At 51.6% G+C, this 21987-nt stretch overlaps 7 protein-coding genes across 7 annotated transcripts; 4 read left to right on the forward strand and 3 right to left on the reverse strand.

Annotated features, from left to right (window-relative positions):
* Positions 1-222: 222 nt before the first annotated feature.
* KD926_009826 (putative DEAD/DEAH box helicase) lies at positions 223-6072 on the forward strand (the record flags this gene model as incomplete). Its single annotated transcript, XM_053102313.1, has 4 exons — positions 223-251; positions 319-985; positions 1031-2862; positions 2934-6072. 4 exons carry the CDS (start codon positions 223-225, stop codon positions 6070-6072), a joined length of 5667 nt encoding a protein of 1888 aa, XP_052954173.1.
* An 834-nt stretch (positions 6073-6906) lies between these two features.
* On the forward strand, positions 6907-8313 carry rrp3 (RNA-dependent ATPase RRP3; the record flags this gene model as incomplete). The annotated part of the gene is made up of 1 exon (XM_053102314.1): positions 6907-8313. The coding sequence occupies one exon, from the start codon at positions 6907-6909 to the stop codon at positions 8311-8313; it is 1407 nt and encodes a 468-aa protein (XP_052954174.1).
* Positions 8314-8674: 361 nt separating this feature from the next.
* On the forward strand, positions 8675-10876 carry KD926_009828 (sugar phosphate isomerase/epimerase family protein; the record flags this gene model as incomplete). Its single annotated transcript, XM_053102315.1, has 2 exons — positions 8675-9678; positions 9979-10876. The coding sequence occupies 2 exons, from the start codon at positions 8675-8677 to the stop codon at positions 10874-10876; spliced, it is 1902 nt and encodes a 633-aa protein (XP_052954175.1).
* Positions 10877-10944: 68 nt separating this feature from the next.
* KD926_009829 (putative short-chain dehydrogenase/oxidoreductase) lies at positions 10945-11840 on the reverse strand (the record flags this gene model as incomplete). Its single annotated transcript, XM_053102316.1, has 2 exons — positions 10945-11553; positions 11637-11840. The coding sequence occupies 2 exons, from the start codon at positions 11838-11840 to the stop codon at positions 10945-10947; spliced, it is 813 nt and encodes a 270-aa protein (XP_052954176.1).
* A 1418-nt stretch (positions 11841-13258) lies between these two features.
* On the forward strand, positions 13259-14652 carry KD926_009830 (carbon-nitrogen hydrolase family protein; the record flags this gene model as incomplete). The annotated part of the gene is made up of 5 exons (XM_053102317.1): positions 13259-13406; positions 13461-13951; positions 14067-14279; positions 14356-14400; positions 14473-14652. The coding sequence occupies 5 exons, from the start codon at positions 13259-13261 to the stop codon at positions 14650-14652; spliced, it is 1077 nt and encodes a 358-aa protein (XP_052954177.1).
* An 837-nt stretch (positions 14653-15489) lies between these two features.
* On the reverse strand, positions 15490-17634 carry KD926_009831 (extracellular metalloproteinase; the record flags this gene model as incomplete). Its single annotated transcript, XM_053102318.1, has 5 exons — positions 15490-15676; positions 15756-16170; positions 16229-16779; positions 16832-17226; positions 17281-17634. The coding sequence occupies 5 exons, from the start codon at positions 17632-17634 to the stop codon at positions 15490-15492; spliced, it is 1902 nt and encodes a 633-aa protein (XP_052954178.1).
* A 1655-nt stretch (positions 17635-19289) lies between these two features.
* KD926_009832 (flavin monoamine oxidase family protein) lies at positions 19290-21393 on the reverse strand (the record flags this gene model as incomplete). Its single annotated transcript, XM_053102320.1, has 2 exons — positions 19290-19567; positions 19620-21393. 2 exons carry the CDS (start codon positions 21391-21393, stop codon positions 19290-19292), a joined length of 2052 nt encoding a protein of 683 aa, XP_052954179.1.
* Between the last annotated feature and the right edge of the window lie 594 nt (positions 21394-21987).

The raw sequence follows: 21987 nt of genomic DNA on the forward strand, positions 1-21987 counted from the left end.
TATACAATTTGTTACGCGGACAAACGCGAGGCTCCAGCAGAAAGCGTGACAGGTCCCTGGGCTGGTTGCCCCCCCTGCAAACGACCAAAACAGCAGACAACATCTCCCCTCCATTTCCACTCTCTTTCCTTTCCTACCATATTCCCAAAACCTTTCCATCATTTGCATTGAAGAAATTTCATCCCTCCTCCTTCCCGTTTTCTTGTGATCCATCAAATCAACATGTCTCATCACCAAGAACTTCTCAAATGGTACGTACTATCTTTGTTCTTCTTTGACGAGTCGTCCGTCTGGATATTAACTATTGCATCCTGTCAGGTTCAATGGTCTCTACTCTCGCACGCTCGATTTGGTCGGCGACTACGCCGGAGACGAGCTATTCATCATCGAAGGTGACTCTCTGCTGCTGCACTGTCTCTCAGACGACAAGCTTGACTTTTCTACCGGGTTCCAACTCCTCCATGCGACGTATCTGGTGGAGAGGTTTCTTGCCCAACTTCATCAGCGAAAATGCAACTTCCATATCATCTTCTTTGCCAGGCATGCTCGAGCCTGTGTACCTCCCCATGCAACTGCAGATTCAAAACAAAAGTATCTGGTCGCGCGCGAAGCTATCTTTCAGCATCTGAGCCGGCATCTAACAGATTCAGCGTCTTCCATCCAGGTGCACTCGTTTGACACGTTCGACTCTTCAAATTTCAAGACGTATCTTGCTTCCGTCGGTGTCTATTTTCTGATGTGTCACGATGGAGCGTTCTCTCGACTTGGACTTCTTGATGAAGGAGTGAAAGCCGATGAAGATGTTAAGGACGCGATCTTGGACGAAGATGACAGTGACGATAGCTCCATATCTGACCCGATCATCGCTAGCCACTCGTCAGAGGTGTGGAGTACCAGCATTCTGTTCCGCGAGATGATCCACTGGTTTGTCTCCAACGGATACAACGTAGCGTTGATAAGCATGCTCGAGTGCCGAGACACAAAGGTAGGACTCTCACTCTGTTTACTTGACCTGTACTAACAATCCCAGGTCATGGCAACGATCTTGGAGGGCTCAGCACGAGCCGCAAAGAACATCTTCGGCACTTCTGAGGATGATTTGGAGAATTTTGAAGATGACTCCGCAGCGGACACCAGGCAATCCACGGGCTCCACATCATCGAATTCCAATACTGGGCCTCCTAATACCGTTGATGAGATCTTGCCCGATCTTATAACTATCATGGTCGAAGCTGGTCTTCGTTTAAGCAAACGAGAGATGGCCATGCTACTTACAATCGGTACCATGTTCAGGTCTGGGTACTCAGGCGAAGACGACATTCTTCCCGCTCGAGCGGTGGTGCTGCATGTTGTCGTTATGTCTGAATGCCGACTACACGAGAGATCTACTAACGCAGTGAGCTCGAACCGAGGCTCCTCATTCCTTGTTCGCTTTGTGAACATTCTGTACCATGTCATAACCTCGCGACACTGGCAAGGCAGTGTCAGGAAAGCCATATCGCCTTGTAATGTAGCTGACATGCTGGATGGAAGGCTCTTTCTTCAGATTTTTGACTTACTGGCACATGGCGATGGGTATCTTCACCTGAGTTCCTCGATCCTCAATAGATTTAGCCAACTTGCATCTTTTGTAAAGGGCATATGTGGTGTTGACCTGCAATGGGAGCCGTCAGCCGAGACCTTTGCAGTCGGTCACGAACGTACGCAATTCTCGAACTCCATTCACGGCAACAATACAAGTCAAAGTCAATCGATGGAAACCCTGGAGACAAGCCTGAATAGTCTATCCACTGTTCTCCCGTTCAGCAACCCCGTCGTGAGCTACCACCTTGCCCCCATATCAATTACTGTTGAGGAGTCATCCGATAGAGAGCTCGGTTCGGGTATGTCAAGAACATTCCAGGAATTGACCCATTGGCACAATCACAAAAGACCCCTTAACAACAAGATCAAAATTCCTTTGACGATAAGGCAACTTAGTTTCCTTAATCGCCGCGATCAACGGTTCATGGCCGAGATCCGAGATTACGCTGCCAGTCTGACAAATCCCAGAGGTGGGACATTGGAGCCAGAGTCCGTCTTTGTAAAGTCTGCATCAAATAGGGATGGCAAGCCTGTTAGAACAACTCCATCGAGCCTCCCCAAGAAGCAAGTCCCGGCAAAGCAAGGTGCTGCACAGCCATCGAACAAATCGAAACCAGGAACTTCGAATGTTAGGGCTCAGGCTGAAGCTCGTCAGCGATCCAAGCGGGCTGAGAACCATGAGGCATACCTGAATGCTTGGAAGAACATGGTCAATACATTTCAGAACGAGGCTAATCACATCAAGCGCTACATACAAGTGAATCAATACCTGAAAGGTCTATTAAACGACCGCCGAGAAGTTGTCGAACCAGAGATTCTAGTCTATCTCATGGACATTTTGATTCGTCTCTGGCTAGACGAGTGCAAATCTAATCGGAAAGCCAATTCTCTGCACATAGCGGCGCTCATTTGGCATACAATCCTTCAAATTCAGAAAAAGCAAGTTGTCACCGAAAACATCGCAAAGTGTGTCAACGATACCATCAGGACGTTGAATCTCCCAGCCATCAGTGTTCCATGTGAAGGCAAAAGACCCCTTTCTTTCTCATTTGTGTCGCTCTCTTCTTCGAAGACAAATTTAAGTATTGAGTTCTCCCCGATTGATTTTCAGCTAACCCATGCTGGTCCCTATTTGGACCGTAGCATGGGATCTGCGCCAGATCCTCGCGTGCATGATTTCGAGCCAGACCAATGGCAGCGGGAGATTCTTGACCAGATTGATGCGAAGAAGAGCCTGTTTGTTGTGGCACCCACTAGTGCTGGGAAAACGTTCATATCGTAAGTCATTATGTCCTTTTCAACAGTGAAGATTCTCAAACAGCAAAGGCTAATCAGCTCTTATTTTGCAGATTCTATGCAATGAAGCAGATTCTCGAAGAAAGTGACGACGGTATTCTCGTCTACGTCGCTCCCACAAAAGCTCTCGTAAACCAGATTGCTGCTGAGGTACAGGCTCGATTCTCGAAGAAATTTTCTCACGACGCCGGAAAGTCTGTTTGGGCAATTCATACCCGTGACTACCGCATCAACAACAGCGCGGGCTGTCAGATTCTGATAACTGTGCCGCACATTTTGCAGATCATGCTTCTGGCGCCTTCAAATGCCGAGTCATGGTCATCACGAGTCCGGCGGATCATTTTCGATGAAATCCACTCCATTGGTCAAGCCCAAGATGGAGTCGTCTGGGAACAGCTCCTTCTCCTCGCACCTTGTCCCATCATCGCATTATCTGCGACAGTTGGCAACCCGCAGGCTTTCAGCAACTGGCTAACCCTCACTCAAGAGGCCAATGGGAATGAACTCAAGATGATTCAACACAAGACTCGCTATTCCGATTTGAGAAAATATGTTTACAATCCTCCAGTTGAATTTGCGTTCAATGGCCTATCGGCCCCCACTCAGCTGGCCTCACTTGGACTTGATGATAGCCCCAATATGACTTTTATGCATCCTGTCGCAAGTTTGATTGATAGGTCCAGAGGAATACCCGATGATCTGACACTTGAGCCACACGACTGTTTAGAGTTGTGGAGACTTATGGAGAAACACAAGACCGATGGGTTTCCGGTTGAATCCGATCTCAACCCTGCGAATGCCTTACCGAAGATCATAGTGAAATCCGATGTGATTCGGTGGGAGGCTCATCTGAAATCCGCCTTGAGCAGCTGGATGAAGGATCCGAAGTCGCCGTTTGATAACGTGTTGAGCGAGCTGTCAGGAAATTTACATAACAGAATTCAGCCACCGCTGCAAGTCTCCTCGACAGAAGGTCCAGGATCGGATACTGTTCGCACTGTGAGAGCAAGTAGTCTTCTTGATACTACCCTTCCACTCATCTGTTCCGTACATGAACAAGGCGCCCTTCCAGCAATTCTGTTTAACTACGATCGGAGTCAGTGCGAGAAACTATGTGAGCACCTTCTCGCCGAGCTACAAGAAGCAGAAAAGCGCTGGAAGCTTTCGAGTCCCACTTGGAAAAAGAAGATAGCCGGGTGGGAGGCGTGGAAGAAAGCTGAAGACAAACGGGTCAAAACCAAGACCAAAACCAAGACCAAAAAGAGTAAGAAGTCTAGTAAAGACGAGGATGAGCCTATGTCAAAAATGGAGAGGTTGCAAGAAGCTGCGTCAGGAGAGTCAAGTCTGTACGAGTCGTTCGATCCTGATGAGCCGGTTGCTGGCTTTCATCTAGCAGATATGAAATGCCTTTCACGATCAAAGTTCGACGCATATGTCAAAGAGATGCGAAGGCGATCTATCCCTGAGTGGCTCATTGATGGCTTGAAGCGTGGAATTGGAGTTCATCATTCGGGAATGAATCGCAAATACCGCCAGATGTGCGAGATCCTGTTCAGGAAGGGCTATCTCCGCGTGGTCATCGCGACCGGAACATTAGCTTTGGGAATCAATATGCCGTGTAAAACGGTGGTTTTCACTGGTGACTCGGTCTTCCTGACTGCGCTTGGATTTCGTCAAGCTGCTGGTCGAGCCGGTCGCCGTGGCTTCGACTTTCTCGGAAATGTTGTTTTCCAAGGTATCTCGTATCCCAAAGTCTGTCGACTGCTGAGCTCCAAGCTCCCCGACCTCAACGGTCACTTTCCTGTCACGACTAGCTTAGTTCTGCGTCTTCTGATCCTACTCACGGAGTCTGGCCATTCTTCATTTGCCGTTCAGGCGGTCAATTCAATTTTATCGTCTCCCAGAATCTACCTCAGCGGCCCAGAAGCAAAGCATACGGTTCTACACCATCTTCGCTTTTCGATAGAATACCTGCGACGAAACCAACTGCTCGACCGGAGTGGCTCGCCATTGAACTTCGCAGGCACGATATCCCATCTTTACTATACCGAGAATTCGAGCTTCGCATTTCACGCTCTCTTGAGCAGGGGATATTTCCATGAGCTCTGTGAAGATGTCCACCACAGCCCTGAAGTTGTCACGCGCACATTGATGCTTGTGATGGCACATATCTTCGGTCGACGCTACCTTCCTCGAAAGACAATCGAACACCATAAATCTGATGGCAAGCACTTGCCGTCAGTTGTTTTTCTTCCGAACTTGCCTAAGGCAGCGGCCAAGGCCATCCGAGCTCACAACAAGTCTACCTTGGATATCTACACAACATACGTGACCACATTCATCAAGCAGCATATCAAAGACCCAGATTGCACACTTCCTCTGACAGGCCTCAAACAGGGCGGAGACAGATCCCCCGCTGACCTTTGCCCCTCTCTACCAGTTCTCCCTCCGACTCTTGTAAACTCCTCGTTCGTTGCCCTCTCTGGCCACCGCGACACCTGGTCCAGCATCTCTGAGCTTTGTAAAATGGTCCGCGGCGGCGTCTGGCTCGAGCAATCCATCGTGCCATATGTGCCCATCGATCCCGAGGACAGTCATGCGCCACTAAACGCCTACCTCTACGACTTCTTCAGACATGGGAACGTGCACGCGCTCGAACATGGGAACATGGTTCGCAAAGGCGATATCTGGTTCGTTTTGAATGATTTCTCGCTCGTCTTGGCAACTATTGTGACGAGCTTTGAGAACTTCTTCAAGCTGGCGCCGAACACCGATCCAGATATTTTGGACACACGAGGATGCGGGGATGCATATGATGACGAACTTGACAGCGAAGATATCGAGGCGGGTAATCTGACACCCGAGAACTCGTCGTCGAGTCATCAGCAGATGACTCATGGGAGAGGCCGATCTGCCAACGCGTCTGGGAACTCTGCTCCGATCAAACCTACAAAGTCGAAAATCCCTGAGAGCTGGGACGATGAACTCAGTGACGAAGAAACTTCCGATAACCTAGAACAAGGCTTTCATTCTTCGAATAGCCCGTCCGGTAGCTCGGTACCGAATTCTGGGACGGGTGACTCACACTCACAAAATGGGGTCCTTGAGGAGCAGCGACTGTTGAAAGTTCTGAAGGGGTTCAGGTTGCTTCAGGCTGAGTTCAATGACAAGTTCAGAGCCATGTGGGCCTAATCTAGTCATAGAATTGATTGTGGATTTTATCTTTGGATGAAGGGATTATCTTTGTGAATTGTCACTGGCTGGGCAGACTGAGTTGTTAATTAGGGGGATATCTCTTGTAGATTCTTTTTCTTAGTTGTTGAATTTGGAATGACTGCGATAGTTTTAATCCTACTGAAGTATTTTGGAGAAATGTTTGTTTTGGTTGTTGAAGCCGATCTCCTTCCCCTTGCGGTCTACACTAAAGGTCTAACCTCACACGGAATGGCAATTAATGCCTTGGTGCCTTATCGTGAGTAGAGCCACGGCACGTGATAGTCATTCACGCTTCAACATTCGTTTTGTTATTGATAATTGGAATTGAATTCACTTGTATGTCCACACCTTCCTTTCAGCTCCGGATAGGCAGCAGCGAAATATAGCTTCCCCTGCCTGTTGGTTTGCTTCGAAGTCCGACACCTGTGGTTGTACCGCGGAAATATATCTCGCAATGATTCACACAGGTAGGTAAGATAAGACGAGGACATGTCTAAACCACTGCATACCTTAGGTTATGAGAAGTAGAGACCCAACCCCTGCGCAAATATTAAGCCACTGTCATATCCTAGCAGATAAAAAAAAGCTCAAGTCAAAAGGTGCTCGCGTTGCCGTTCCAGATACAGAACATTGACTAAGCAGAGACCCACGTGACCCGTCCTATCAGTGCAACTTTTCCTTATCAGGAGATTTTTTTTTTATCTCCGCGGCGTTGCGATTTTCTCCAGGACTTTCAAATTCGAACGCTGTCAACCTCCTTCATCCACAACCTCGACCTTTCAATTCGAGGCTAGGCCGTCCTTGGTCAAAATGACACAAATCACCAAACAGCGGAAATTGAACCGCGAGCCCGCGAGCAAGAAAGCTCCTTCCACCTCTCCCTCGCCGTCCCCCGAACCCGAACAATCCACGGAGCAAACCGAGCAAGAAATCGCCGAAGAAGAACCCGCGAAGAGTTTTAAAGAACTCGGTGTTATCGAGCAGCTATGTGACGCCTGCACGGAACTCGGCTACAAGGCGCCCACGAAGATCCAGGCGCAGGCCATCCCGATCGCCCTACAAGGCCGTGATCTGATCGGATTAGCAGAAACCGGTAGTGGAAAGACGGCCGCCTTCGTCCTCCCGATCCTCCAGAACCTGATGGAAACGCCCCAATCCCTACACTCGCTGATCCTGGCGCCGACTCGTGAACTGGCGCAGCAGATCTCGCAGGTCGTCGAGGCCCTGGGATCGTTGATCTCGGTCCGCTGCACGCTCTTGATCGGTGGTGTGGATATGGTTTCGCAGTCTATCGCGCTGGGAAAGAAACCGCATGTTATCGTCGCGACTCCGGGTCGGTTGCTGGACCACATGGAAAACACGAAGGGATTCTCGCTCCGACAGCTGAAGTTCCTGGTGCTGGATGAGGCGGATCGTCTGCTGGACATGGACTTCGGACCCCTGCTCGACAAGATCTTGAAGATTCTTCCCAAGCAGAACCGCAAGACCTACCTCTTCTCCGCGACTATGTCAAGCAAGGTGGAGTCCCTGCAGCGAGCCTCGCTGGTCAACCCTGTGCGGTTGTCGATCTCGTCCAAATACCAGACCGTCTCCACGTTGATCCAGCGCTACGTGTTCCTCCCGCACAAGTACAAGGACATTTACCTGGTGTATCTCCTCAACGAGTGGGCCGGGCAAACGGGCGTCATTTTCACGCGTACCATCCACGAAACCCAACGGGTGACGCTCATGCTCCGGAACCTCGGGTACGGAAGTATCCCCATCCACGGACAATTGTCGCAGAGCTCCCGAATGGCCTCCATCACCAAGTTCAAAGCCAAGGCCCGTAACCTGCTCATCGCCACCGACGTCGCCGCTCGTGGTCTCGATATCCCCTCCGTCGACTTCGTCTTGAACTACGACCTTCCTTCGGACAGCCAGTCGTATATTCACCGTGTCGGGCGAACGGCCCGTGCGGGTCGCAGCGGTATTGCCATCTCCTTCGTCACGCAGTATGACATCGAGACGTGGATGCGGACCGAGAAGGCGCTCAACAAGAAGTTGGACGAGCATAAGATCGCCAAGGACGAGGCGATGGTGTTTGCGGAGCGGGTGGGCGAGGCGCAGCGATCGGCGGCCATCGAAATGCGGGATATGGATGAGAAGGGCCGGGGGTCGAAATTCCGACACAAGGGCGGTAAGAGAACTCGTGATGGCATGGACGAAGATCAGGGTTGATTTTTGCGAGACTGAGTAATAAAAGCGTTTGATTTTATGTTTGAGCTTAATAATACCAATTTGGAATGTAGTGGTGATTTCAACCTCGGTGTCTTGAGTTTACGGATGGTAGAGATCTGGTTGCGATAGGACCTGCATGAGTTCGGAATTCAATCTATAGCCAATGCGCCATGGAATGAAAATCGTTATTATAGATTGACAGCCATTCGTTGCTTTTTGAATGCGACGAATTCCGAACTCACCAGACCGGAAATCTGATTCCGATCATGCGGGGGATATACTTAACAGCATAACTTGCCAACCTGGAATACATCCATACGGAACTGAACACTTCACCAGATTGACTCCTAGACTCTACACCATGCAATCGAACAAACAAGCCCTCGGCTCCCTATCATTAGGCCAACACCCCTCCCACACCCTGGACCACAAGATCCAACTCGCCTCCAAGTACGGCTTCACCGGCATCGAAGTCGTCTTCTCTGACCTCCAGAACTACTCTGACCAGCACCACATCTCCATCCTCGACGGCGCCGCCCGCATCAAACAAGTCTGCGACACACACAATGTCGAAGTCCTAGCCCTCGCGCCTTTCGAGAACTTCGAAGGCGCCCGCTCCCCTCTCAATGGCCGCCTCGCCACCGCAAGACACTGGCTCACGATCGCGCGCATCCTTAAGGCCCCATACCTCCAGGTACCATCGCAATTCGACCCGAACAGCATCACCGACGAGACAGTGATCGTGCGAGAACTCCAACATCTCGCAGACCTTGGGACCGCTGAATCGCCCCCCGTCGCGATCGCCTACGAGTACCTCTCTTGGGGCACGTACTGCTCGACGTGGGACACCGCCCTCCGACTTGTAAGGCTAGTCGACCGCGCAAACTTCGGCCTCTGTCTGGATACATTCCACGAGCTCACCAAACTCTGGGCCAGTCCGTTCGAAGTCTCCGGGAAATACCCTCGGGGGGACCAAGCCCTTCGCGACTCCTTGCACCGATTCAAGACGGCTGTCCCATTGGATAAAATATTCTACGTGCAGCTCTCCGACGGCGAACGATTCGATCCGCCCTTCTCGGAATCTCACCCGTGGTATCTGGAAGGCGAGGCACCGCAGTTCACGTGGTCGAAGCATGGGAGACCGTTTCCGTTAGAGACAGAGCTGGGCGGATACATGCCTGTGCCAGAGGTCGTGCGGGCCTGGGTCCTGGCGACTGGGTTCCGGGGCTGGATCTCGATGGAGGTGTTTGATCGGCAGATGCGCAGCAGGGGGTTTGAGCCTGAGACGTCGGCGATTCGCGCGCGCGAATCCTGGCGGAAGGTCCAGGCTGCCGTCGTCGCTGAGGATCGCCCGGTGGGGAAGCTGTAGGTGGTTTAGCTAGAGCACGTGATGAGGTAGGCTGTCGGCCGATTGACAATGCAAATGCCGGGTTTTTCCGTCTTCCCGTCTTCCGTCTTCTTCCGTATCGCGGCACTTTTTGTTTCGTAGGACGACGGAGTACTAGGGATGATGATGGTTTCTCAACCGCCACAGCCACACACACTGCGTCGGTCCTGTCTGGCCTGTGCAAAGGGTAAGCGTCGGTGTGACCAGCGATGGCCGACGTGTAGTCGATGCCAGAAGAGAAAAGTCGACTGTGAATATGCCAATGTGCCACTGACAAGGGAATTGACTGCGTCAAAGCCCGGCTCTCCGGGGATAGTTCGGGCCAGGAATATCGCCGACCCTCGACTCTATCCTTCGCTGAGTCTAGAAATTGTCAAAGGGTACAGCCAGGATGTCATTAATTTTCTGGAAGACGGGATGCGGGACCTCCCTGTCGTGTTTGCTCGATCTATGAAGACGATGTTCGTTCATCCGGATTTGTTCGAGGGAGAAACCCCTCCGGCTTCGATACAGGAGGCTCATGTGTTGTGCAAGTTGCATCTCACGGCGACTGAAAAGGGAGAGACCCGCTCTCTCGTTCCCGTGTTACGTCGCAAGTCCGCCCAGCTGCAACGACAGGTGAACCATCCAGCCAACTTCGAGGAGCTGCTTGGCTGTATTCAAGCATTGATTCTGATCCAGTGCATGTTGATCCTCAATGAAGACGATGAGGAGGCAACTCCGTACTCCGAGACAGTCAGCACGATGCTCATGGACCTGGCCGAACGATTATGGCAGCAAGCTCCCATTCAATTACCAAACACGCTGAGTCCGAAACGCGCTTGGCTTTTTGCAGAAAGTGTCCGCCGCACGATCATCGTGGGATTCTTGCTTCGGAGCGTGTACTCGCTCAAGAAGAGAAATTATTCTGTCCGGAATCCGTTCATCGATTCGCTTCCTTTCGATGTGCGAGTTTCCCTTTGGGATGCAGAAGACTCGCCTGAGGTGTGGAGAGGAGTACTCTCTGAGTCTGAGTCTTGGCGCTCGATCATGTCTCTGCATCAGTATTCTGCGATGATGGAGAACGGCCGCGTTCATGGCATCCCGCCGTTCGGAGCATTGATCCTGGCGGCTTGCAAGGGCCAGACGGCGTCTGATGTGTCCTATCCCGCCTTAAGGACGTACTACGTTTCGTGATGCTAATCAGTCTGGATTGCTTAAATGAGTTCCATATCATTTACTTCCTTCTACACTAGGCTAGCCACCTATCGCAAAAACTGCTTCAGCAAACCCGACAATAAATGCGTCATCTGATAATACAACTCCTGCCTCTTCAGCTCAAACGCCTCGAACACGCCCTTCGCCGGCCCCACCGGGATCTGATCCTCTCCTCGACACAGTCTCTCCCACATCTCATCCGTGAACTCCTGCAGCGGCATGCCGATCAAATGCCCGTCCTTCAAATCCGGCTGATGCTTCGTATCATGCAACTCGGTCTGCACAGCCGGCGGGAAAATCTCCACGACCTTGACGTCGCCCGGACCGCTCTGCAGCTGCGTGCGCAGCGCCAGGATGAAATGGTGCAGTGCCGCCTTGGTGGCGCCGTAATTGGGACACCGCATCATCGGCACCAGCGCCATCTGGGAGCTTGTGAATGCGATCGCGGTCTTCGAGGGCTGGCTCTGCAGGTGTGGCAGGAAGGCTTTGGTCAGATGTACGGCGGAGATATAGTTGGTTGTCAATTCTGTCTCGAAGATGTCCATGTCGACGGATTCGGGGGCCGCAAAGTCGAAGGCGCGTTGGATCCCGGAGTTGACGAAGATGCAGTCAAGATCGGGGTTACTGGCGATGATTTCAGCGGCGAAGTGAGGGATCTGGACCGTTAGTTTCTGTGCCTAGTGTTTTCCTCGCCATCCTAATGATTTCTAGGACATGTTAAGGACTGGAGGGAACTCACCTGATCCACCTTCAAAATATCAAACACCTTCGCTTGCACTTTCTTCTCGTCGCCTCCATACTTCTGCACGAAGTCATCCAGATTCTCCCGTCTCCGACCAGCCACGATCACCGGGATGTCATTTTCCACAAGCTTGGTAGCCAATGCCTTACCAATGCCGGAGGTGGCACCGATGACCAGGACTTTCTTATAGTCGAAAGACATGATATAAGGAATGAATGGGTGGCTTGAAACACGTCAAATCAAAGTCTGCAATCAGATCAAGAGCACAAGTGAACACAACTCTTCAAAACCAGCACAAAGCCCCCTATTTATACCCCTCCGAACACTCTCTTTCAAAAAAAAAAAAAAAAAAAAAAAAAAAAAAAAAAAAAAAACAGGCTATGTTCTGCGAACTTCTCGCTCGTGATGCCTTCTCCCGCCGTGCGGAGACTAAACCGAAACGAGCGAAGAAGCGGAGTCGGGCGAGATTGATGCCTGTGGGCCTGACCATTGCTCGTGTCCTTTGAGGCCGTCATTGGAGATGTCGCGGCGAGAATGTTGTGTCTGTGGCTGGTATGGTCGGATTGTACTCGTATTCTGTTCGGATTATCAAGCAGTAGGTTAGTGGGGAGGGGGATTCTAGAAAGAACTGTGTTGGTATGGATGGGGAGAAGGGAAGATATTGACTTTGCACTATAACATGGAAAGCATAGTCAAATTTGGTCTATATTCCGAATGAATTAATTGCATATTGAAGTATAGAAAAGTAATTGTATATTTTTATCAACAATCATTCATCCGTGAAATGGGACAACCCAAGTCACGTGATGCCGCATATATGGCTTCATCAAAACAAGAGGACTCGAGGGAGAACTTCAGATAAGCGAGAAACGACCAAGTTGAAATAAGGATCAAGGACAACGTAGATTATGATTTCGCAGATAAAGACCAGACAGCATAAATGAGACCATCCGCGGGCTTTGCCCACCCGGCCGACAGCAACACAGAACGGCGGCTGACATAAGCGCCTACCGGGATTTGCGTCTCCTGCAAACAATCATGAATCCGCATTTCCAACGTCTGCGTCTGCCTCTCTCGACCCACTTGTCCGATCTGTAGACTAAACAGAAAACCCCCCCAAGGCTTGTGGCCTTAGATTAACTGCATCTTCCCCTCACACTCAAATCCCGACCTGCATCACGCCATGGCTTTCCCCGACCCGTTTCTCCCACTTCTGCGGCAATGCCAAACGCAACGGTGAAGCAGAGACCGTGATGAGGAGGCTTTCTCCACTATGTTGTCGCATCCCGGTCGGTGGTACATGCTTGGTGACTGCGCGAGTCGAGCGAGACAGGCCGTTCATGCAGAGACCGTTTCCGAGAGGGCCCGGGTGGACTGAGATGAAGTGAAGTGAGGCGACAAGATGGGAATCGACATCCGAGAGGTGATGCAGGTTGATTAGAAACGGAATGGACGAGGTATAAAGAGGAGGTGAAGGTGCAATAACTTTGAAGTTCCATTCCCTACAAGATCAACTCAGTCTTAGAGTCTCATACGAATCTTCAGTTCTCAATCTCCTCACTTTCTCTACTTCCCACCTTCAACCTTCAAGCTTCCATCTACACCAGCCAATCTTCATCATGGCCCCTGTCCTCAAGAAGTACAAGGCTGCTGCCGTCAACGCTGAGCCGGGATGGTTCAATTTGGATAAATCCGTCCGTAGAACCATTCACTGGATCAACGAGGCCGGTGCCAATGGCTGCAAGTTCATTGCCTTCCCTGAGCTCTGTACGTCCCCATCCTGAACCATCACAGCTAGATAGAACTCTCTAACAAGATCAGGGATCCCCGGATACCCCTACTGGATGTGGAAGGTCAACTACCAGGAAAGTCTTCCCCTACTGAAGAAATACCGCGAGAACAGTCTCCCCTCGGACTCCGACGAGATGCGCCGCATCCGCGAGGCCGCCCGCAACAACAAGATCTACGTCTCGCTGGGCTACTCCGAGATCGACCTGGCCAGTCTGTACACCACCCAGGTCATGATCTCCCCGTCCGGCGACATCATCAACCACCGTCGCAAGATCCGCGCCACCCACGTCGAGCGTCTCGTCTTCGGCGACGGTACCGGCGACACCACCGAGTCGGTCATGCAGACTGACATCGGCCGCATCGGACACCTCAACTGCTGGGAGAACATGAACCCCTTCATGAAGGCCTACGCTGCCTCTTTGGGTGAGCAGGTCCACGTCGCCGCCTGGCCTTTGTATCCCGGAAAGCAGACCCTCAAGTACCCCGACCCGTATACTAACGTGGCGGAGGCCAATGCTGATGTATGTCTCTTCCTTTCTTTTCTTGAACTCCCTTTCCGATTCTCCTCCAAATGAACAGGGAAGGGAAAGCAATGTTGGAATCCACTCAGCTAATAAGACGTTTTCTTCCTCACAGCTCGTCACTCCCGCCTACGCCATCGAAACCGGCACTTACACCCTCGCTCCCTGGCAGACTATCACCGCCGAGGGCATCAAGCTGAACACTCCCCCCGGCAAGGAGCTCGAGGATCCCAACATCTACAACGGCCATGGTCGCATCTTCTCGCCCGATGGCCAGAGCATCGTCCCTCACCCGGACGTCGACTTCCAGGGTCTGCTCTATGTTGACGTATGCCATGAGCCCTTAACCCCCGTCTTATGTATCTTCATGCAGACTATCCATTAACACGGATTCCAAATAATAGATCGACCTCGACGAAATCCATCTCACCAAGTCCCTTGCCGACTTTGTACGTACCCATCCCAGAATAACCCTTTCCACTCATCAAGTAAAGCCTATGCTAACAAAGCGACACAAACAGGGCGGCCACTACATGCGTCCCGACCTCATCCGTCTCCTTGTTGACGGTAACCGCAAGAACCTAGTCGTCGAGGAGGACCGCATCAACGGCGGTGTCAAGTACACTCGCACCGTGGACCGCGTGGGCCTGTCTGAGCCGCTGGACGCCAAGAAGCCCGCTGTCCCCGAGCAGGAGGAGTAAATCGGCTCATGCTGACGATAAATAACTAAACCTTTGAGAATCTCTCCTTTTTGTGACATTATGATTCATTAGTGGATATGTAATGGTCATGGGATATGGTGGTGGGTTGGACTTAGATGCTGAGGGTGTCTTGTCTTTCTCCTGCTGCTGTGGGGGTTTTTTCAGGCTTTTATGTCCCAATTTTATTCCTGCGTTTTTCATTCCAGTCCACGCTTACGAGAGACGTTTATTCGCTGCAACCGCTTTGTTGTGGACGAACAGAATGTGCTCTAGGTGGGCTGGTTTGGGGACGCAAAGAATGGCTTTCATGCTTGTTATGTACATTATTGAGACCTAGGCAGGAGGGATTGAATCGCTGCTCTTTTCTCTCGATTTTCTTTCTCTTTTCCTTTTTTTCCCCCTCCTTTTCTTTTCTTTTCTTTTCTCTCTCCTTTTCGCAATATTCCCTCAATTGAGAGCGTAGAACCGTTTTTGTTCTTTGCCCCTAAAAACAAGGAGAGTCTATGATTATCCGGAGACCGGTGCACGGAGTCCTAAATCATACCTCACCCAAACCCTGGATGGATTATAAGGGATCAACCCCTTTTCCCTGCTAGTTATAAACTTATACAAACTTTTACTAATTGCAAACCTCTCTTTCCAATATCGAAAAAAAGAAAAGAAAGATAAGAAATAGCATTCATTTAAATAATATTCATATTTATTCTCCCCCCTTTTCTGAGCATGTAGCTAGTACTTAGAAAATGAAATCTCATAAATCACAATATCGAGTCGATATCACATGGACGTGATTATTTTCATAATGTTCGAACCTATTATTCATTCACCGATTCCAATCTAGCACACTCCCGAAGGAATCGTCGTGCTAGACGTCCGGCTTATGGCGCTGTAGCGAGCCCCGGAGCCGAGTCCGCGCTTCGCGAAAGCCTTCCAGATCTCGCAGGTGTTGTCACCGCCGGTCAAGGCCGTGTCAGCGTCGATGATGGCGTCGCGGGCTTGGACGAAGTTGGGGTTGCAAGGTTGTCTAGGTTAGATGATTCAGTTAGCGGGGTTTGCTTTCTTAATAATCCTATAATGGGCATTAAGAGGGAGAGAAAACTAACAAGGCCATAGCATCAATCACCAACTTCATAGTCAAGTACTTTCCGTCAGTAGGGACGCCGCTCTTGAACGTCGGTCGAGGGGCATCATTCTTGCCGTGCTTGTCGATCAGGTTCCACAGCAATTCGTAGAGCATGGTGGCCCAGACGGTGCCGGCGGCGTGAACGGAGGTCATGCCGTTCACGCTGGTGTAGGTGAGCGGGTTGGTGCTGGTCGAGGTCGAGTAGGGGTAGGCGCGGATGCCGATGGCCTTGTTGTCGGCCCACGCGCCCATCGGGTAGTCCTTGGAGCGAGTGTCGGCGGACTTTAGACGGATGGCGGTTGCCATAAAATCACCCCATCCTTCGCCCATGCCGCCGGATTCGAAGGCGCTGAGACAGCCGGAGTTGGCGGGTCCGCCGGTGAGACGGGTGGAGACTGGATTTGGGGTCAGGGAGGGTTGAGTTTTGGTGAAGAGGGATGGAAGGGGACTTACGGCCGTGAGTGTATTCGTGAATGACGATACCGGATTCGAAAGAACCGTCTCGGTAGGGAGTGGACTGGGTCCAGATGTACATGCGCATACGACCGGGTTGTCCGTCCGGAGGAGTAGCGAAGTTGGCGTTGTTGGTGCCAGAGCCATCCTGGGCGTTAAGGATCACGTAGTCGCCTCCAACACCGCCCTTGCCCGCGTTGTTCCACTGGAAGTTACCGGCCTTCTCGGTGAAGCCGAGAACATACAGCAGGTCGTGGTAGGTGTTGCCGGTGTAGAAGAGCTGGGTGATGGACGCGTCAATGTAGGACGACGGGGGAGTTGAGCTGGTGGTGTAGGGGTAGCTGAACTGAAGCGACGCGCTCTCCGGACGGTGGTTGTTCAGGTAGCTGGATCCACCGCTGGGGTTGGACTGCGCGATGGCGTTGTTGCCGTGCGTGGTGGTGTAGTTTTTCGATCCGTCACCGATCCAGGTGAACTGCGAGGCAGACAGGTCCCAGGGGTCCTTGATTGTAGTGCGAGATCCTTCGTTAGGGTCATTGAGACCCCATGCGCTGCTATTGTCAGTATTTCAAGAAGCGTGCTGATATTTCCTTGGAAACCTACTAGACTTGATAGTCCGCCTCGGCGACGTAATCAACGACACCGTGAACCGTGTCCTCGCTGTTGGCATCGACATAGGACAGGAGCCAGTTATCCTCAATGTCGGTCTCCACTCTCCAGCTGAGAGCGAGCTTTCCATCCCGCTTCACGAAGTAAACGAGCTTGGCCTTCGGGTCGGAGACGGCACCCGAAGTACCCTTGAACACGTAGGACTCCTTCTCCTGAGTCGACTCAGTCGAGATCTTGTCAGAAGTGATAGACAGCTTGAGAGTGTTGGAAGCACCCTTCAGGGCAGCAACGGGGTCCGAGAAATCACGCTTGTTCAGCGGGTTGGCCTCGGGGATCGCGCCAGTGTAGAAAGAGTTGCCGTAGGAGAAGACCTTTCCGTCTTTTCCGATCTATAGACCAGTTAGTTGGGAATGTGAGAAAGAGAATGAGATGACAGAACTGACGTTGACATTAAAGTCAGCATTGTCAATGTCAATGCCGTGAGCAGTCTGACGGAAGTTGACGTGCGCAACTCCGTTGTCGCCAACGTAGTGGTCGTTGACGACGCGGAATTCGGCGTCCGGGACGATGCTCTTCACGAGCTGAGTCGCCGTCTCGACGTAGCTCTGCTCTTGGAAACCACCGAGCGAAGAGGGAGCGTCCTCCACCGCCTCCGTCGAGTTGGTGTATTTCGCCTGGGATACCAAGCGGAAAGCACTCAGATCGATGGTACGACGAGTGAGGGCATTGGTCTGATGGGTGGGGTGAGAGAGAACAGCGAGAGGAAGGGCGATGGCCCCAAGAAGCAAATTGCGCATCGTGATGGATGAAGACGATGAACTTGGATACGGAACGAACGTGACGGGAGATTAGATGAAAACAAAAGAAAGAGTCGTAGAAGATAACAAGAGAAGAGAAGAGAGTGGAGGGGAGGGGAAAAAGGAAGGAAGGACGGAGTGTGAAAGATGAGAGTCACAGCGTTGTGGTCACCTCCGGGACTATTTATACCGGAGCTTCTATGTGGCATTCAAATGTTGGCCCAACGGTGAACAGGATCACTTCACTTCAATCCGCGAACCTCCGTCACCATTCCCGGCGAACCTCCGTCACCATTCCCGGTGAACCTCTGTCAAGATTCCCAACGAGCAATAGGCTACGGGCTCCCCTCATCTCATCTCCGAGACAGTTACATTAGATTTGATCACATTATCGCTATCTTCATGCACCTCCGGACAGGGGGATCAGCTGAGGAAAGCATCCGGCCGGGGTGCTTTCTGCAGCAACACAAACCGCAGTGGGATTGTGCAGAAGGGGGGATTAGAGTGAATGAGGTGGGCCGTCGGGTCTCCGAGTAGACATCATGCAGAATCCACCTAGGAGCCTGGGCAGGGGTATCGGACCAAGACATTTATATTGAAATTAGTGCAAAAGTTGCGGACCCTGATTAAATGCCGGAAAGTGCATGATCGCTAACCAATAGCCGTAGACAGGGCAGAAGGCCCTCCGACGGCCTGAAATAAGAAGCATCTTGGCAGTTTCTTGGGTTACATGAAGGGATCCAGGCCACGCTAACTTAGCTCCGATATCAACCCCGCGGATTCTGTCTTTTCACTTTTTGTCAGCTGAAAGCGGGGGCAAAAGCGATGCGAAAACTGGAAACATGTGGTGGGCACTATGTTTGCCTGCCAAAAGGCATGAATCACAAGCGACAGTGCAAGATGACTTGGTGGCAAATGCTGTGCAACCCGCAAAGGCACCTCGTGGTGCAGTTGTTATCAACGGGGCGAATCCGTTCGCGTTGCGACGTCGTGCAGATGAGCCCAGGCGCGCCGTCGACAGGGGATCTCCTGGTTGAATGGCGGGCAGCAGCACACTAAAGGCAACACTTGAGGCCCCTGACAGCAGATAGACTTGCCCCGTCTTATTGGGTGCTAACAGGCTTGGCTGCGGCATCTTCTTCGTGGTGGAACGTGATGCATGTCGACCTGGATCATTTGGGAATATGCGACAGGAACAGCTGGAAAGGCGACGTGGAGGATCATCTCAACCAGAGCAGATGAACGGGAGTAGAGGAATGTTGAAGAAAGAAGGGTCGAAGAGACGGAAGGTACATACTTTAAACTCAATGCTCGTTATGCCGAATAATGCATCTCGGTTGTGCCTGCATAAGATTGATAAGGCGATTATCCAAGGCGATGACGCCATCGACATCCCGCCTGTCCTCAGGCATTCCACATCGACGCTCTCTCCTTTCTCCTCTTCTGTGGAACGAGTTCCTCCTTCTATAATGCGAAAATATAGAACATGACCAGTAACAATATGAGACGAATACCTCTCGATGCGATCGCGCCTGAGATGCATGCTCAACTCTCTTCAAAGGTCCGAAAAATGCATAACTCATCACATTCTCACTAACAGTATTTACAGAGATCATCCAACTGTCATTCATAAGACAGAAACAACATCACCAATCCTATACCTTGATCCATCGTCCCATCCACGTCTGCACAACGCTCTTGGCCTCATCCACCAATCCAAGGTCCAAAAGAAGCTGGGTCGTTCCGCGGACAGCCGAGTCAAGTGCGGAGAAGATCCAGGCGTGGGTATAGCTGGTGTGCTCGCCAATGAAGATCGTCTTCATCTCGGTCTGGTAATACGCGGGGAGATACAACTCCTGCTGCCCGGCCCAGGGAGAGGCCCAAGCACCGGCCTGGTGCTCGTCGACTTCCCAGCATTGTCGGTCATAAACACCTATTCTTGTTAGTGGCTTGCTGAAAAAGGGAAGATGGGGGCTTGGAGGTACCTGTGAATTGTTCGGTCGCGATGGGTCCGTGGACCTCCACCATGGCGCGCTGGACTAGAGCGACGTGGTCTTCTGTGCTCAAGGATGCTGTCGAACGAGATGGAGTGCCACTGATGTACGATGCGAGGATCACACCTGGACCGGTGCCGTTGATGTTGAAAGAAGGATAGCAGACATTGCCGACACCGGGAACGTCCACGGTACCGCATCCGCCATAGATGGGATTCTCTTGATGTTCCCAGAATCGCGTCTCATAATGCAGTGCCACCTTGCAGGATGGACTATAATTCATCGTGGAGATGGCGCGACTGAGCAGAGATGAGTACCGCGGCAGATCCCATAGCCGGACTTTGCTGAACGGCGTCGCAACCACGGCATAGTCATACTCTTCGCTTTCCGGGACCATCTGCAAAGGATCATTGCGCCAATTGACGGAAATCTTCTCGGTCGTTGCGTTGTATGTTAGACCGTCGACTTTGCGACCCAGGGTTGTCTTGTCCGCAACGTGTGGCCAGAATGCACGGGGAAGAGACTCCAGACCCTTGTCGATAGTGCGCCATGTTGTCGCTGCGAAATAGATGTTCTCGAAGAAGTCGCCCCAGATCGCATTGGGGCTGATTGCGCTAACGTAGTCGCTGACATTGGCGTTATACCCCAGGGCATATCGCAGGTAGGCTTCCTCAGACCAGTCAAGCAGTCCGTGCTCCACGGCCGCCTTGTGAGCACGGAACAAGTTCGAGGCCACCTTTTTCATCATGCTAACATCTGTTTGTTCGGTGAATTTCTCGAAGTCGGCCTCGGCATCTGCAGCGGCTGTTGCATTGGATGAGGCCGCCGTGAATGACAGCGATGGGTCTGCGTCTACCTGTCCAGAAGTCGGTATCCGACCGTTAGGGAGACGGTTTCCACCGCTGGATATGGGCGTGTTCGGGTTTTTCTGAACAAATGGGATAAAGTCGACGCTGAGTTCCGGATGATCATTCGCATTCATCTTGTTCAGGACGTCAGCCAACTGGAACACCATCTTGTGGTCCTGGATGTCGAAAGTCTCGTTCGTCTCGGCATACGTGATGCTGACAGGAAAGCGCATCGGGCCCATTTCTTGGTACTGGTACTGGTCGGGGCGCGTGTCGTTGAGGTATTTGGTGCGAATACGGCCACCAATACGGTTCGACGATTCGATGATGTGCCAATTGTGCATACCGACGGATTCCAGAAGGTGACTGGTCAGCAGTCCTGCCATTCCGCCACCAACAATCGCAACAGATGCGTTCTTCGCTTTGCTCACGACTGCTTTTCCCGGATCCTTTCCTTTCATGTATGCCACGCCGTCAAACCACGGACCCATTGCATCTGCAACATCTGCGATACTCTCCCGACGAACGATGGGAGCAGCGACAGAGATGGGCTCAGATCTTCCAACGAGTGTGGACCCAGAGAATGCATGCAAGCAGTGCAAGTGCGGTGCGTCGGATGGCGTGGCCCACACGAAGCGCTCGGGGTATGCGTCGCGCTTGATGGACATTGTGCCGATGTCGTGGTGACGTTCAGAAGTACTGACAAGCTCACATTCCCCATAGACAAGCTCTATATCACCATGAAGACTGTCGTCCAGGAATTCCAAGTGAACGTTATGTACCGAGTCGGCCGTGATAGTGGATGGGATATGGAAACGAAGCAAGTCGGATTGCTTATAGACAGCAGCCGCGTAGCTGAGACTAGAAAGTCCCAGAGTCAGCAGAAGTCGGCGCATGTGCTTCATTGTCGCCGCCATGATTCAAACAAAACTGATGATGTCTACAGAGAATCGTCTTCCCTGCTTCTTTCTGGTCTTTTATAGATCTCCAATCACACCCAAACCCAGACCGCTGGTCCACCGCTGTCTCCAGCTGATACCTGTTCATTCTACATTGATCAAATCTGATACAGACTCATCATCTCGTATCTATCAAGATCATAGATGACATCTTTACGTAAATGCGAACCCTCCGAGGAATAAAAACCTCATCTCAAGACTCCGAACACGCCGATACCCCGAAAACCAATGACCCGCTGCGAATGCTACAAAACGTCCCATAATGGCTAAACCACATCTATCTCTGCTCGTCCTTATCTCAGACCTTGCACGTATAAGCGGCGTTATCAACCCAAGGTTCGGCATAACCACCCTATGACTCCGACTCCGGTCCCCAGCTATAGCCAAATCACTGCGTTGTTTCCCCCAACGTCACCACTACCTAGGTAGGCAGGTGGGTAGAGAATTCCACACCCCCGGGAGATCCAGATTCCAGCCAAAACTCGGAGAAAATCCACACATCTCACTTTAACTAGTACCGTTTTCGCATGGCGCTGCCCACGAAGGTAATGA

The sequence above is a fragment of the Aspergillus affinis genome, assembly GCF_023601865.1.
Source record: "Aspergillus affinis strain CMG 70 chromosome Unknown NODE_72_length_178902_cov_89_458247, whole genome shotgun sequence".
Classification (NCBI taxonomy): Eukaryota; Fungi; Ascomycota; class Eurotiomycetes; order Eurotiales; family Aspergillaceae; genus Aspergillus; species Aspergillus affinis.